We start from the raw sequence: 14475 nt of genomic DNA on the forward strand, positions 1-14475 counted from the left end.
CTGCTGAACAAGTTAATGTTGAAATTACAACACAAGGCTTAACAGCTGCTCTTGCACATATTGGGGATAATGTACCATCAATAAATCCACGAGTTTATCATCAGAATTTAGGTTATACAAAACCACAGAGATTATAGCATTAGCCTAATCGGTTGTATTCGATATAAATATCCTAAACTTATCTAATGACTTATTATCAGTGCATATGTTGTGAGGGGATTTTATCAATAAAAACATCTACATCTAAAAGATTCTTCCCTTTCACCGATGGCTGACTGCACATTTTTAATGTGAAAGCGTACCTGAAAAGTACACAAGTGTTAATTAAAACTCAAATCAAAACAAAAGGGTAAAAAATAAACTACATACTCTTAAATCCTCTACTTCTGCAAAGCCCAGTTATTATCAGACAATCGAAAGCATTCATAAAGCTTTTAACCTGTTAGTCATTTCTTTAAAGTAGCACATATTTATAGGCAGCTACTGGCTAACAGTTTTGGTATAATTCTGAATGAGACCTTGGAAGTGCTGCGCTGTGTTTTTGTCGGCTTGAAAAATGATGATGTAACATTTTGGGAGGAAATACCACAATAAAAAAGAGTAGAGACTGGAGAGTACAGCCAGAGCGTTAAAAGTGTGTATGTACTTTCCATGGTAAAGCATGCTCACAGTGGCAAAGACGATCCAGGTGAAGATCAGCAGGAAGAGGCAGAAAGTTATTGCTTTGGCTTCGTTGTAATTTTTTGGAAGGTCTTTTCCCATGTAGGAGAAAATAAAGCAAAGGCAGCACAATGACAATAGCAAAGCCAGAGAGCCAGATGTTCCTTGAAGATTTAGGTCACAACCAAGTATGATTTTGTCTGCGTACCAGAAGGTGTCATTGTAAGGCTTGGGGGGGGAAATGGAATAGCCAATAGTAATCAAGATTGCCTGAATGATGAATGCCACAGTGATGAGCAGCCATTGGCCATGATATTTCATCCACAGATTGAGGAGTTTGGGGAACTTTGCAGCTATTTTGAAGATGCAAACAATTTGAAAAGAGCGCACAACAAAACATGCAAGACACACTGTGTAGAACAAAAGAAATGGTAAAAATCTTAAGACACAATAAGAATCTGTGGGCCTATCGAAATAAAAGAACACACTGAGAGTACAAAGACAGAGGCAACTTAAAACTAGGAAGCACATTGGTCCCCCAGCAGACTTGACAACAGGTGTGTTGTAGTTGATGGCGAAGAGAACAGACGTGGCCAGAATGAGGCCCACCAAGGCTGAGGCCCCGACCATGATCACTATAGCACTATTGTCTGTGAATGGTATGTACTCCACCAGCCGCAGACTGCATGACGTACTTCCATCAACAGACCATTCTGTGTCCTTACAGGTGATGCAGTTGTAGGGATCCTCTGTTTTACAGGGCATTGGGACACACAATCAACAAAGTTACGATTAACTTCCAAAAGAGATCACTGTGCAGTTGTAAGAATAAAATGCCTGTACTGCTGTGCCTACTCTGTATGACAATGAGTGTAAATCACCTCAGACTTTAAACTTAAATGAGAAAGTCTACCACCCACGCAATCCTTTTACAGTCCACTTTTGTTTAAATTCAAGATTGAACAGATTTTTTTATTGGAAAAAAAATAGGTTGACACCCAAATTGAGTTTATCCAATTCAGTATTTCATCAAATGTGAATAATAGTACAGATCAGCCCTTCTATCCAAGCGTTTGATAAAAAACAGAAAACTTGATTCTGTAGTTATATTTAACCCTGTGGAGATGACTGGCATCTGCATGTGTTTGAACAATGGCCAGAGCTGTATTTTGTTTTGTCATGCCAATGTTTGACCTTTAAATCTGAGTGAGGATTTGTGCTAAATTTGGACAAATTCCCTCGAGTCCATTCATTAGCCTGGACAGATCGAAGGAAAACATGAAAACATAATACCTCTGCACTCAGTCATGGCCGGGGGCATACAAAAGCTTAGAAGAATCAGCAGTAAATCAATACTGGCATTACTTCTTTTCACATTTTCTTCTTTTAATGTGCAATCCTTTACCTGTGCTGTTGATATAAGTTCCATTTGGACAGAGTGTACATTTGAAGCAGCATGTATGGATTCCTTCTTGTTCTTTTGAATATCCTGCAGAACATTCTTTGGAACAAAATGAAGTCGGTACCTGTAGAAGACATGTATTAAGGAAAAAAAAAATAAAGGTAATATTGTAAAGGGCTGTGGTTCGTGAGATTTAAATATTTACATGTGCTCAGCTTTCTTTATTTCCAGACGTGTGTGCAAAAAAGAACATTAGATGTTATATCTAGACATACCTGTAAATTGCACCCACCATGATCTGATATTCTCTGGTTTGTTGATCATAGCTATTACCAAACATGTTTGTCCCATATGGTCGTGCAAAAGCTGATACAGTAAATTTACAAGAAATGTATTGTGTAAACGTTTGATTGGAGGAGGCTGGAAACTATTTACCTTTCCATTTGCATGCCACTGGATTTTGGTGCTGTTGATGAAGAACTGGAATGATGGGTGAAAATAATAAAAGCCAACCTCTTCTGCATCACCGCTGTGGTTCCAAAAAACAACTGAATAGGATCCAGACATGGGGTCTCCATTCTCATCAAAATAAACACTCTGGTTTATAAGTGTGAAATTTGATCTCCTCAGCTCCGTTAAAACCTGTTGTTGCCACACAAAATTCAGATTACATGTTGGCTATGTGCCTTCAGGGGATCAGATTAATTAGGATGACTCTAATCTAAGTATTAGGTTTATGCAAACACAATTTGCATTACCCAACGGCACACAATAGTTATATCCTTTTTTATTTTAATTGAACACACTGAACAGTTATATTTCTCATAGACTATACACAAATCAACCATAATGTTATGAGCATCTGCCAAATTATAAATAGGTTGTCCTCATGCTGCTGAAAGAGGTCAAACCAATTAGGACATGGACAACGAATATCGATAAAGATAGTATCCTGGCTGGTACTTGGACACTAGCAATAGAGCCTTTGGGCCCTGTGAGTTGTGGAATGGGGTCTTTGTGGATTAGGCTAGCTTCCCCCATATGCCATGAGATCCCATCAGACTGGTGTCTGACTGCTGTGTTCATCGAGCCCTCCCTTAGCAGTTTTTACTGTGCTGTCCTGCTAGGGGAGGCTGCTACTAAAGGAAAGTTTGTTGCCATATGGAAGGTGTGATTGTAACGTAACATGATAGTAACGAGATGAGCAGTGTCACTTTACCAATGACTGATCATAACGTCATGGTTGATAAGTGTATATTATGATGGATTTATGTGTACAAAAGAGTAACCCAGTTATGGAAGTGCCTTGGAAACTGCACTTCTTAATGGCCATCAAGGTGCTCCTCCTGTCATAGCCAAATTAAGTAAGATTATAAAGAAATGTAGAGAAAATGACCCTATCTCTAACTAAGTACATGTTTTCCATTTAAGTTCATGCTCTCCAATGGTTTTTTGAATGTCTCCTGCAATAAGTCAAGATGTTACTTTAATAGATTATGGTCCCATTTAAAGCAAAATAGACCGTGATTGAAAAGTCCCTGTCCTAGGTGTCCTATGGGAAAACATAGGTTCCCATTTTTGAAATCCATACTAAAGTCCATAAACAAATGGATGATATAGTGTTTACAATGGCCATCTTTAATGTACAGTCTATTATTATTGTGTAGAAGATGTGAGAAAACTCTTTGATTCAATAACTAGTCAAACTTCTGTCAGCAGCAGAGAAAAAATAAGGTTTTTTTTTCGAAAGTGAAGGTCAAGTGTTTAGGAGGAACATTGAGCCATTCATCCACTGATTAACTTTTGTTAATATTAATATCCATAACGCTGTCCCTGTGGCTCACATTTTCACTCCATCCCACATCATGAATGTTTGAATCATGTATTCAATTAGACGAAAAACAAAATGATTTGTCACTTTTAAACCATTTAAAAACTATAGAATAAACTTTAAAGAGTATGATGGTAAAAAATAAATAAATGAGTTTTGTAGTATTTGTAGACTTACCATGTGTGGGTACACTGTGATACTGTTGTTACACTTGCCAGCTCCACATTGTAGCACAGCGTGTAAGGCATGGGCGATGGCATATACAGCAGAATAAACAGGAAAAGAGAAAGACGGGTCTGCTGTGATGATATCTTCAGCACTAACGGTGCTGCAATTGCAAATCTGATTACAAAACATCTCTTGTTCTGCATTTTCACAGTGAGTGTGGGCTTTGGAAGAATAGATGAAATCACTGAAACCCGGTATTGTCATTTTTGGTTCAGCAACCCCGAGCACAGTTCCAATATTTCTGATTCCTTTTTCTTTAGGGAGCTCTTTATGTAGGGACCAGGCATCCCCTGCTATCCACACCTTGTTGGTGACATTTAGTTTTATGGCTGACTTAATGAGAGCTTCTGCAGTCCACTCAGGAGCAAAAACAATAATAATATTTACCCTAAATAACTCCATCTGTCTGAACATTTGAGGGTAATCTGTGTTTGGATTAAGGTCTTTGGTGTATGCCAGGCAAATATCAGTGTCCTTTATCTTCTTTATGAACAAGTCCAGACCATCTTTTCCATAATCCCCATCACTGTAAAGGAAAGAAACCCAGCGCCAGTTGAAGTGTTGCAAAATCTTAAAAACCACTTCTATGACATTTTTATTGGGATGCACCGTTCGTAAGAAAGACGGGAAATTTAGTTTTGATGAGAGGACAGAACTAGCAGCTCCATAACTGATCTGTTAAAAAGAATAAAAAGAAGTCATCATTTTCAGTGGCAGTACATTTTCAAATGGGAAGTTACTGAAATAGCTACTTACACATATGTATATAGTTTGAAACAGATTAAATACTTGTCTAATAAAAAACTAAATGTTAACAGGGTTCAGACCAGCTTGTTAATTTACCATAGGAATGAGATCCATCATGAAGAGTGGGGCAACGGTCAGTGTCTCAGTGCTGGTATAAGTGCCAACCAATGCTATCATTTTAGATGAATTCCTTCGTGATGGTGATTCATCCCAAGGTTGGATGGAATCACTAACAAACCTGAGGTTGAAAATACCTGGAAAATTCTGTGTGTCTGAGCAGTGGTCAAATATTTCATAGCCAAGGGACACATTTGGCAGCAGGTTGGTAGAGTTATTGACTTCCTCAACAGAGAATCTCATCAACTGAAACCGTCGATAACTTGACAGAATGAAACGCTGACTGTGGACAGAGGAATGAGAGTAAACAGTGTAAGATATAACTTTTAAAAGTGCTCACACTCAGCACAAAAAGTCAGTTTTGGACTTTTTTTTTTTTTTTTTTTTTTTTTTTAACCCCTGTTAACCCTGTCCAGTTTTGGACTCCTGAATAGATTTGATTACTCAAAAGACTGAAGTCCTTTGATAAGACAGTAATTCACTTAAGTGGTTTCAAAGAGATTTTCTAACAACTCTATTTGCTATTTTAGGCAAAACTATTAAAGAGTGTGATTCAGTTTAATTGTGAAAAGGCATCAACCAAGACTGAATAACTCACCGGGAGCAGATGATGGTTTCAGGTCTGTCAGGATTGTCAGTTCCACTGACATGATGAATGTCGAAAAGTCCACCAATCAAATAATCCCCCCCTAGCTCAAACTCTGAGGGTGCAACAGTGCATTCACTCAAGGCGTGCTGAAGACATCCCAGTAGATACAGATGAGCAAGAACCCGTTTCACTGTCATAGTTACGGTTTGCCACTTTTAACATGAACTCTAATAGAACTAATAGCATTTGACTTCGGATGGTTGAGCTTTCGTAATCTTTTTCACAAACTGAGAATCACTGTGGTGTCATAAATGCAAGGCAGAAAGGTGCAAGGTGTGGCTGCAGATTGATGAGCCTCCGTGATCCTTTTGATGAACTGCAGTTGAACCAGGTGTGCTAAATACACAGGTAACGGTTGGAAGAAAACTTACAAATCAGTATGCAAAAATCATCTAATCTGCTGCTTCTGAGTTCCTTGGATATAAACTCACAATATATGAGAGCAAGTCTGATGCCTCTGCCTTCAGTTATTTTCCTGTCTCGATGAACTGCAGTTTTTAATCTATAACCAAACGTGACAATATCATTGAGAAATAGAAGGATCTTCTACATGGTATGGTGTGCATTTTGAGAATGCCTTGTGAAGTCATGTACAACTCTATTCAGGCGGGAGGCATGTATAGGAAATATATGTGTATGTACATGTATATACATATGTAAGTGTATGTATGTATGTATATATATATATATATATATATATATATATATGTATTTCTGTGTGTTGTAAAAGTATGGTAAAAATATGCTACTACATTGTGATAGTTTTTTTTTTTCATTCTTGTCTTTCAAATAATAGATAATTAAAAATAATTTTTCTGCACGATAGTTTTCCTACAGGGATGAGCTGTGAATTACAACCAGGCCTATTTGGTTTATGCTAAAATTCTACATCCTCTTACAAATGAGCTCTGCATGACTGCATTTTGGGCCACAGATCATTTGAAAGAAGGTCATTTGCAATCCTTCTGTGGGTGACGAGGGTAGGTGCGCAGAACATGAGCTCGAATTTCACTTGAGTTTGACGTCCTTCTTTGGTTTGCAGGCAGAGTTAAAAGGATGGGTTTACAGGGTGATGTGATGGTACCTAAACAGCAAAAATAATATTTTGTCTCAATCTTCATTTTCACTCTTTGGACCCAGCATTTGTTATTTCTTATTTGATTTGAACTCCAGCTTCGAACTGTGACAAGTAGAAGATACACAAATGTGAAATTGTTGCTTATAATGTTAAATCATGTGTTCAGTTTCAGAATTTACTTTGATTTAAATAATCGAAACGCTTATTCTATCGAAAATCCCTTATCTGTGAACATATTTAGGTCATAAATCACCCTGAATATGCTATATATGTGTCTCTCTCTGTCTCTCTGTAGATGTATATGTGTGTGTGTGTATACTGTGTGTGTGTGTATATATATATATATATATATATATATATATATATATATATATATATATATATATATATATATATATATATATATATATATATATATGTATATACAATATGCCATAAAAGTTTAAACTCTGCAATGGCACAAAGGCCCAGACACACTGAGTTCTTAGTGATCAGGAATCAGTTTTTTAGTAAGTCTGATCTTAAGTACTTCACAGTTTAGATCAGTAATAAGAACCAACTAATCCATTAGATTTTACTGAGTGATACCCTGTGCTTAAATATGCAAACAGTGTCCAATGTTTTCTGAGCAAATGCTATGATTTCCCTTGTAGTTGGTTTTTTTCTTTATTTTGTGCTCAGTGATTACAGTGGTATAGGCTCGAATCTATATATTTACTGTATTTGATACAGGTGCAAAAAAACAACTCTCGTTAATCCTCTTTGGTATATTTCTGACCTTGAACAGTTCATAATTTGTCACATTCATTACTTTTGGGGTTCAGGTTCGGCAGTATAACATAGACTAACAACAGCATTAGCCTATATCTCAACTGTTTGATGTACATATACTGAACCAGTGAACAGTGTCTCATATATGATTTCTTTTTTATTTCTTTTTCAAAAAATTAAAAATCATCAAATCTAAACGAGTGCTTCATTATGACTGTTGGCTGACTGCCCATTCTTAATAATTGAATAACTGATTCAAGTGACTGCATTAGTGATATGAGAGTCAATATAAGTAGTACACACACAATATGAAGATATTTTTCTTATTACATCCTTCAATAAAACAATTAGATTACATGTGTAGAAAAAAAACCTTTCAGGGGTAGGTTGCAAGAAAACAAAGTGCAAAAAATGTACACCACTAAATTCTTATTTATACTCTCAAAAGCCAAAGAATGTATTACTTACAAATCCTTTGAAAATGTTAGTATAGTGCTATTTATCTTTGCATATTTACAGTTTTCTAATAAAAATCTCATTCATAGAGGCTATTCCTCAAAAGCCCCATTCACTCTAATCAATCAGCCTCAGTGGCGTGATTAGACACACACACAAAAAAAACTCCCAGGGCTTGACACTAACATTTTCAAAAGTTTTCCAGGAAATAACAAACATAGAAATAGAAAATAAAAAAATAAAAAAACATTTTTCAAAATCCCTGTGTTTGTGAGTACAGGTTCCAGATGTGGAATTTTACTATAATTCCTCAATTAATTTTTTTAAAGCGGAGTTAAAGATGTTTGTGAACCTTAAAATGATTTGCATCTCACATGGTTTTAGGTATAATGACCTTTGTCATGTACATTCCTGAGCCTGACACTCCCTTGGAGCGCTTGGGGGCTGAGATAACGCAGTTCATGACTTTGATTTCTAGCACCACACCACACTGTTTTGCTTTAAAGTCGCTGGTCATTTTTGTGAGCTTTTGATGCCAAACACAACCACCCCTGGAGTCTCTTAACCTATTGACATTAGATAGCATAGCAAACCTATTGCATCATGTTAAGTACAGATTTACTACTGTAAAACTAAAACTTATAATTAGTTTTTGGGAACAAAGTCCTTTCCGTTAATATTCTTGACGCAATTTTGCTGAACATCTTAGTCCTCTGCATGCCCAGCGAATCTATATAAACTCTAAAATCTAAGACAAGGGCATGCTTTGTGCTGCTCGAGCACCCTAGAACTCCACAGCTTCTTCCTGGTTTTCAGAACACCACTATCAGCGATAAAGAAAGTTAAAGAAAGCGTACATCTCTCAGGAAAACTTGCTTTTCAGTGGATGCATATTCCAGGGAGATCCCACCTAGGCTACTGACTAGGTGTGCTGGTATAACTCTGAATGAGACTTTGGAAGTACTGCTGTGTGTTTTTCTGGGGTTGAAAAATGATGATGTAACATTTTGGCAAGAAATACCAAGCCAAAAAGGAGTATAGACTGCAGAGTACTGCCACAGCATTAAGAGTTTCAATGTACTTTCCTTTGTAAAGCCTGCTCGTCGTGGTAAAGCTGATCCAGATGAGGATGAGTAGGAGTAGGCAGAAGGTTATCGCTTTGGCTTCATTGTAATTTTTTGGGAGGCTTTTTCCCATGTATGAGAAAATAAAGCAAAGACAGCACATTGATGAAAGTAAAAAATATGAGCCAGATAATGCTTTGATGCTATAATTGCACTTGAGTATGATTTCTTTGTGAAAACATGTATCATTGTAAGGTTTCAGGGGTTCGATGGAATAGCCAATAGTAATTAAGATTGCCTGAATGATGAATGCCACCGTGATGAGCAGCCATTGTCCGTGATATTTCGTCCACAGATTGAGGAGTTCGGGGAACTTGGCAGCTATTTTGAAGATGCAAACAATTTGAAAAGAACGCACAACAAAACATGCTATACTAACAGTGAAGAACAAAAGAAATGGTAAAAACCTTAAAACACAAGAAGCAGACGTGGGCACACCAAAGTAAAAGAACACACTGATACTACACAGACTGAGGCAGCCTAAAATTAGGAAGCACATTGGTCCCCCAGCAGATTTGACAACAGGTGTGTTGTAGTTGATGGCGAAGAGAACAGACATGGCCAGAGAGAGGCCCACCAAGACCAAGGCCCCGATAATGATCACTATAGCACCAGCATCTGTGAATGGTATGTACTCCACCCGCCGCAGACTGCATGATGTACTTCCCTTTGCAGACCACTCTGTGTCCTTACAGCTGATACATTTGTAGGGATCCTCTATTGTAGACAACAGTGGGACACAGTCAAAATTAAGGTTAACTTCAAAAAGAGATCAAACAGCAGTATCATGCTTAATATTTGACACTGTATTCCCCTGAGCATTCACATCTTTGTAAACTTGTCTTGTAGCTTACATCCTCAGGCCACATGCACTTGAGCTAATTGTAAAAGGACAAATAAACCACTAAAGTAATCGCGCTACAGTATATATCCATGTTGTTCCAGACTCATGAGATACTGTACGTGGTAAAGACCATGAAAGAATGTAATGGGTTGACACTCGTGTTTAGTTTATCAAATCCCTCTCATATTTGCAATCCTTTACCTGTACTGTTGATGTAAGTTCCTTTTGGACAGATAGTACAGTTGAAGCAACATTTGTGGGCTCCTTCTTGCTTTCTTGAATATCCTTCACGACACTTTTCAGAACAAACTGAAGTAGGCACCTGTGCAAGACATGTATTGAGCAAAAAAGTAAAGGTAATTTAATGTTAAAAGGGCTACGGTTAATAAGACAGATTTATCCCATTCCGTTTAGCTTTTTAAATTTCTTAATGGGTTTGCAAGCACCAACACTGTAATATATCTAGAAAGATTCCATCCACCATTCGCTGATATGCCTGATATTGTGGTTTGTTGGTTATAGATATCAGTAACCATATCCTCCTTTGGGTTAGGGTTAGGGTTCACAGCATTCACACCCTCCAACATTATTAAATTTACAAGGTAAACTTTTGATATGAAAAAAACCCCAAAGTGCTTACCTTTCCATTTTCATGCCACTGAATTTTGGTGTGGTTGATGAAGAACTGGAATGGTGGGTAGAAATAATAAAAGCCAACCACTTCTGCATCTCCACTGTGGTTCCAGAAAACTATTGAATAGGATCCAAACGTGGGGTCTCCATTCTCATCAAACTGAACACTCTGGTTTAAGAGTGTGAAATTCAACCTCTTCAGTTCCTTTAGGACCTGTTGTCGGCACACAAAGTTTCGGATTAAGTTATCATCTCCATTGCTACTTGCAATTCTTGTGCAATACTTCATCATGTTCATTTTGTAAGTTACATTTCCATGTAGAGTAAGATGGATTCTAAAGTAGAATTTGTGTGCAGCTAAGGCAAACTTATATTTGAAAAGTTGCAACCCTGTTGGCATGTGTAGTTTCTGCTGTACATAATCAGATCCATGCTTGCTCTAAAAGTCTAGTTACCAAAAACCAAAATGGAGTCAAAATTCAAGGCTTCAAAACAACAAAACCCAAACTAATGGACAATATGACGTTTTCACCCACAACAATTAGTATGGATAGGTTTTCCCACACCATCTGAGCCAAAAGAACAAGATAAGTTTGTTTTAAAGTGTTTAAGCTGCACCTGAGGCTTCTGCTCTCTGTCTGACCATTAATCAATGTTTTCAACAAGTTGGATCGACCGCTGTTTTTAACTCAATTCAATAAAATCTTTCTTATATAGTGCCTAATCACAAAAATATTATCTCAAGGCATTTCAAAGATAACACAATACCACGTTTTTTGATATGAACATTTATGGACAAACAAGACGAGAAAGACTGTTTGTTTGGTGCAAGTTTGAGTAGGCCTACAACACTGCTCTGTAGGCTTACACATTTAGAAAAGTGATTTTAAGCGGCTTTTGTATTACAGAATCATTTTACACTCAGTATGCTAATAAAAGTCGTTATAGCTATGTGAAAATGAGGTGAGAAAACGGTGACTGTATGAGGACTATGATATGGAACTATACAATCTGATCAGTGTGAACTAGTTTTAGTTTCCTTTGCAACGTGTGTCCTTACAACCCGGCCGACATCATGAGTGTTTGAATCATGTATTCAGTAAACAAGAACAGGGATTCATTGTTTTTCTAAGCTTTCAAATCATTTTTGCATTTCAGCGAAAAAATGGGTTACATGAGTTGTGTAAGTATCTGTAGACTTACCATGTGTGGGTACACTGTGATATTGTTGTTACACTTGCCAGCTCCACATTGTAGCACAGCGTGTAAGGCATGGGCGATGGCATATACAGCAGAATAAACAGGAAAAGAGAAAGACGGGTCTGCTGTGACGATATCTTCAGCACTAACGGTGCTGCAATTGCAAATCTGATTACAAAACATCTCTTGTTCTGCATATTCACAGTGAGTGTGGGCTTTGGAAGAATAGATGAAATCACTGAAACCCGGTATTGTCATTTTTGGTTCAGCAACCCCGAGCACAGTTCCAATATTTCTGATTCCTTTTTCTTTGGGGAGCTCTTTATGTAGGGACCAGCCATCCGCTGCTATCCACACCTTGTTGGTGACATTTTGTTTTATGGCTGACTTAATGAGAGCTTCTGCAGTCCACTCAGGAGCAAAAACAATAATAATATTTACCCTAAATAACTCCATCTGTCTGAACATTTGAGGGTAATCTGTGTTTTGGTCAAGGTCTCTGGTGTGTGCCAGGCAGATCTCAGTGCCGTTTATCTTCTTGATAAACTTGTCCTGGGCATCTCTTCCATAATCATCATCAATAAAAAGGAAAGAAACCCAGTGCCAGTTGAAGTGTTGCAAAATCTTAACAACCAGTTCTATGACATTTTTGTTAGGATGCACCGTTCTCAAGAAAGAGGGAAATGTATTTTTTCTTGAGAAGATAGAACTAGAAGCTCCATAGCTGATCTGTTGAGGAGAAAGATAAGTTGCCATTACTTTTTCAGCATTTTCAAATATCAACTGACAAGAAGATTAAAAAAAATTGGCAATGAGCAATGCTTACACGCAGACGCACACATATTTATTTGTTTACAAAAAAAATCCTCCTTACAATGAGGCCCAATAAGTATTCTGTTGGAAAGACTAAACACTTCTTGAATACCCGTTTTATACCCAATCCTGACGCCCTCACTTCCCTGAAGTTAATCTGCTAATTGTAGAATCTTTCAGAATGGTATTACTTCTACATTCTATGAATATTAATTTATTTTCCTCTCCAACACTTTTCCTTCTGTCATTTTTGTTGCAAGCATCACATTTGAAATCTGCTTATGTTTTCTAAATACAATGAGGGAGGTCAAGGAATACTAGAGATAATATTATTTATTTTGTTTGGAATATCTTTAAAGAGCATCATTTTATGTGATGATATTAGCAAAATGTTAACGCAGTTTAGGCCTGCAGGCAGATTTACCATGGGGATGAGATCCGGCATGAAGAGCGGGGCAACACCCAGCGTCGCGGTGCTTGTGTAAATGCCAACCACGGCTATCGTTTTAGACGAATTCCTTCGTGATGGTGATTCATCCCAAGGTTGGATGGTGCCATTAACAGACATAAGGTGGAAAATACCTGGAAAATTCTGTGTGTCTGAGCAGTGGTCAAATATTTCATAGCCAAGGGACACATTTGGCAGCAGGTTGGTAGAGTTATTGACTTCCTCAACAGAGAATCTCATCAACTGAAACCGTCGATAACTTGACAGAATGACAGGTTGACTGTGGACAGAGGAAGGAGAATGATGCAGTGTCGGAAAAGAAGTTTAAAAACTATTTGTACAAACTGTCAATTTTGGGCCCTTAATTTAAGAGCCACCAGGACTAAAGTGATGAAAACTTGGATGTCCCATAACAACTCCAAAATTTTGATGGTTTAACAGAAATTTGCTAAGTAGCTATTTAAGACAAATAATCTCAAAGGGGTTTGTTCAATTCGTTTCTTCGTGAAAAGGCATCAACCAAGACTGAATAACTCACCGGGAGCAGATGATGGTTTCAGGTCTGTCAGGATTGTCAGCTCCACTGACATGATGAATGTCGAAAAGTCCGCCTATCAAATAATCCCCCCCTAGCTCAAACTCTGAGGGTGCAACAGTGCATTCAGTCAAGGCGTGCTGAAGACATCCCAGTAGATACAGATGAGCAAGAACCCATCTCACTGCCATAGTTACGGTTTGCCACTGTTAACATGAACTCTAATAAAGAACTTGCCTTTGACTTTGGATGATTGAGTTTTCGTTATGTGAGATGTCACAAATACATGACTGTACTAGTTGGAGAATTTACATATCAGCATGCAAAAATTGTTTTATCTGATGCTGCTCGACATTGTGATGGACACAGTATTCGAGAACTTGTTTGCTCAAACCATCCTTTGGCACGGCAATAAAAAGAAACTTTTTTTCCCTTCCCTTTCTCCTCATGTAATCCTAGGAGCTTGAAAATGGGAAACTTCTTCTTAAGGTTTAAGAAGGCTTATAAGTAGTTGGTCATTCACACCAACTGGTTTAGAACTGAACAAGCCGTTCGGGTTAGAGGTGAGAGGTCTTTAAGAACCAGGAAAAAGACCTTATTGCCCTTATTACTCAACTCAACAAACATTTTAGGATTACCACCACCTGGACGACTGAGAATCTACAGACATATCCTCCGCACACAAATAATGTGAGACATAATTAAAGCCATTCATCAGGAGTGAATGCAAGTTTGCTGGGCACACATGATTTATTGTATGTCCTATAGTTCTTCTCCACGAATACCATCAAAATATGAAGCCAAAACACATATGTACTGTTCGAAGGGACATATCCTCTTTAATAGCATTTGGAGTGAAAAAAAAAAAAATTACACTTAAGTTATTAAAATCAAGTTCTTGTTTTCAACTGTAGCACAAGAAAATAACATGCAATCCAT

The 14475-nt window shown here is 37.6% G+C and overlaps 2 protein-coding genes across 2 annotated transcripts; both read right to left on the reverse strand.

Annotated features, from left to right (window-relative positions):
• Window positions 1-480: 480 nt before the first annotated feature.
• On the reverse strand, window positions 481-5806 carry LOC142390232 (taste receptor type 1 member 1-like). Its single transcript, XM_075475628.1, has 6 exons — window positions 5584-5806; window positions 4965-5268; window positions 4071-4796; window positions 2498-2704; window positions 2066-2186; window positions 481-1409 (listed from the first exon to the last, which is right to left on the reverse strand). Exons 1-6 carry the CDS (start codon window positions 5769-5771, stop codon window positions 481-483), a joined length of 2475 nt encoding a protein of 824 aa, XP_075331743.1. The 5' UTR covers window positions 5772-5806.
• Window positions 5807-8173: 2367 nt separating this feature from the next.
• Window positions 8174-14030, reverse strand: LOC142390113 (taste receptor type 1 member 1-like). The gene is made up of 6 exons (XM_075475482.1): window positions 13540-14030; window positions 12978-13281; window positions 11744-12469; window positions 10548-10754; window positions 10109-10229; window positions 8174-9780 (listed from the first exon to the last, which is right to left on the reverse strand). Exons 1-6 carry the CDS (start codon window positions 13725-13727, stop codon window positions 8855-8857), a joined length of 2472 nt encoding a protein of 823 aa, XP_075331597.1. The 5' UTR covers window positions 13728-14030; the 3' UTR covers window positions 8174-8854.
• Window positions 14031-14475: the final 445 nt, after the last annotated feature.

The sequence above is a fragment of the Odontesthes bonariensis genome, chromosome 10 (assembly GCF_027942865.1).
Source record: "Odontesthes bonariensis isolate fOdoBon6 chromosome 10, fOdoBon6.hap1, whole genome shotgun sequence".
Lineage (NCBI taxonomy): Eukaryota > Metazoa > Chordata > Actinopteri > Atheriniformes > Atherinopsidae > Odontesthes > Odontesthes bonariensis.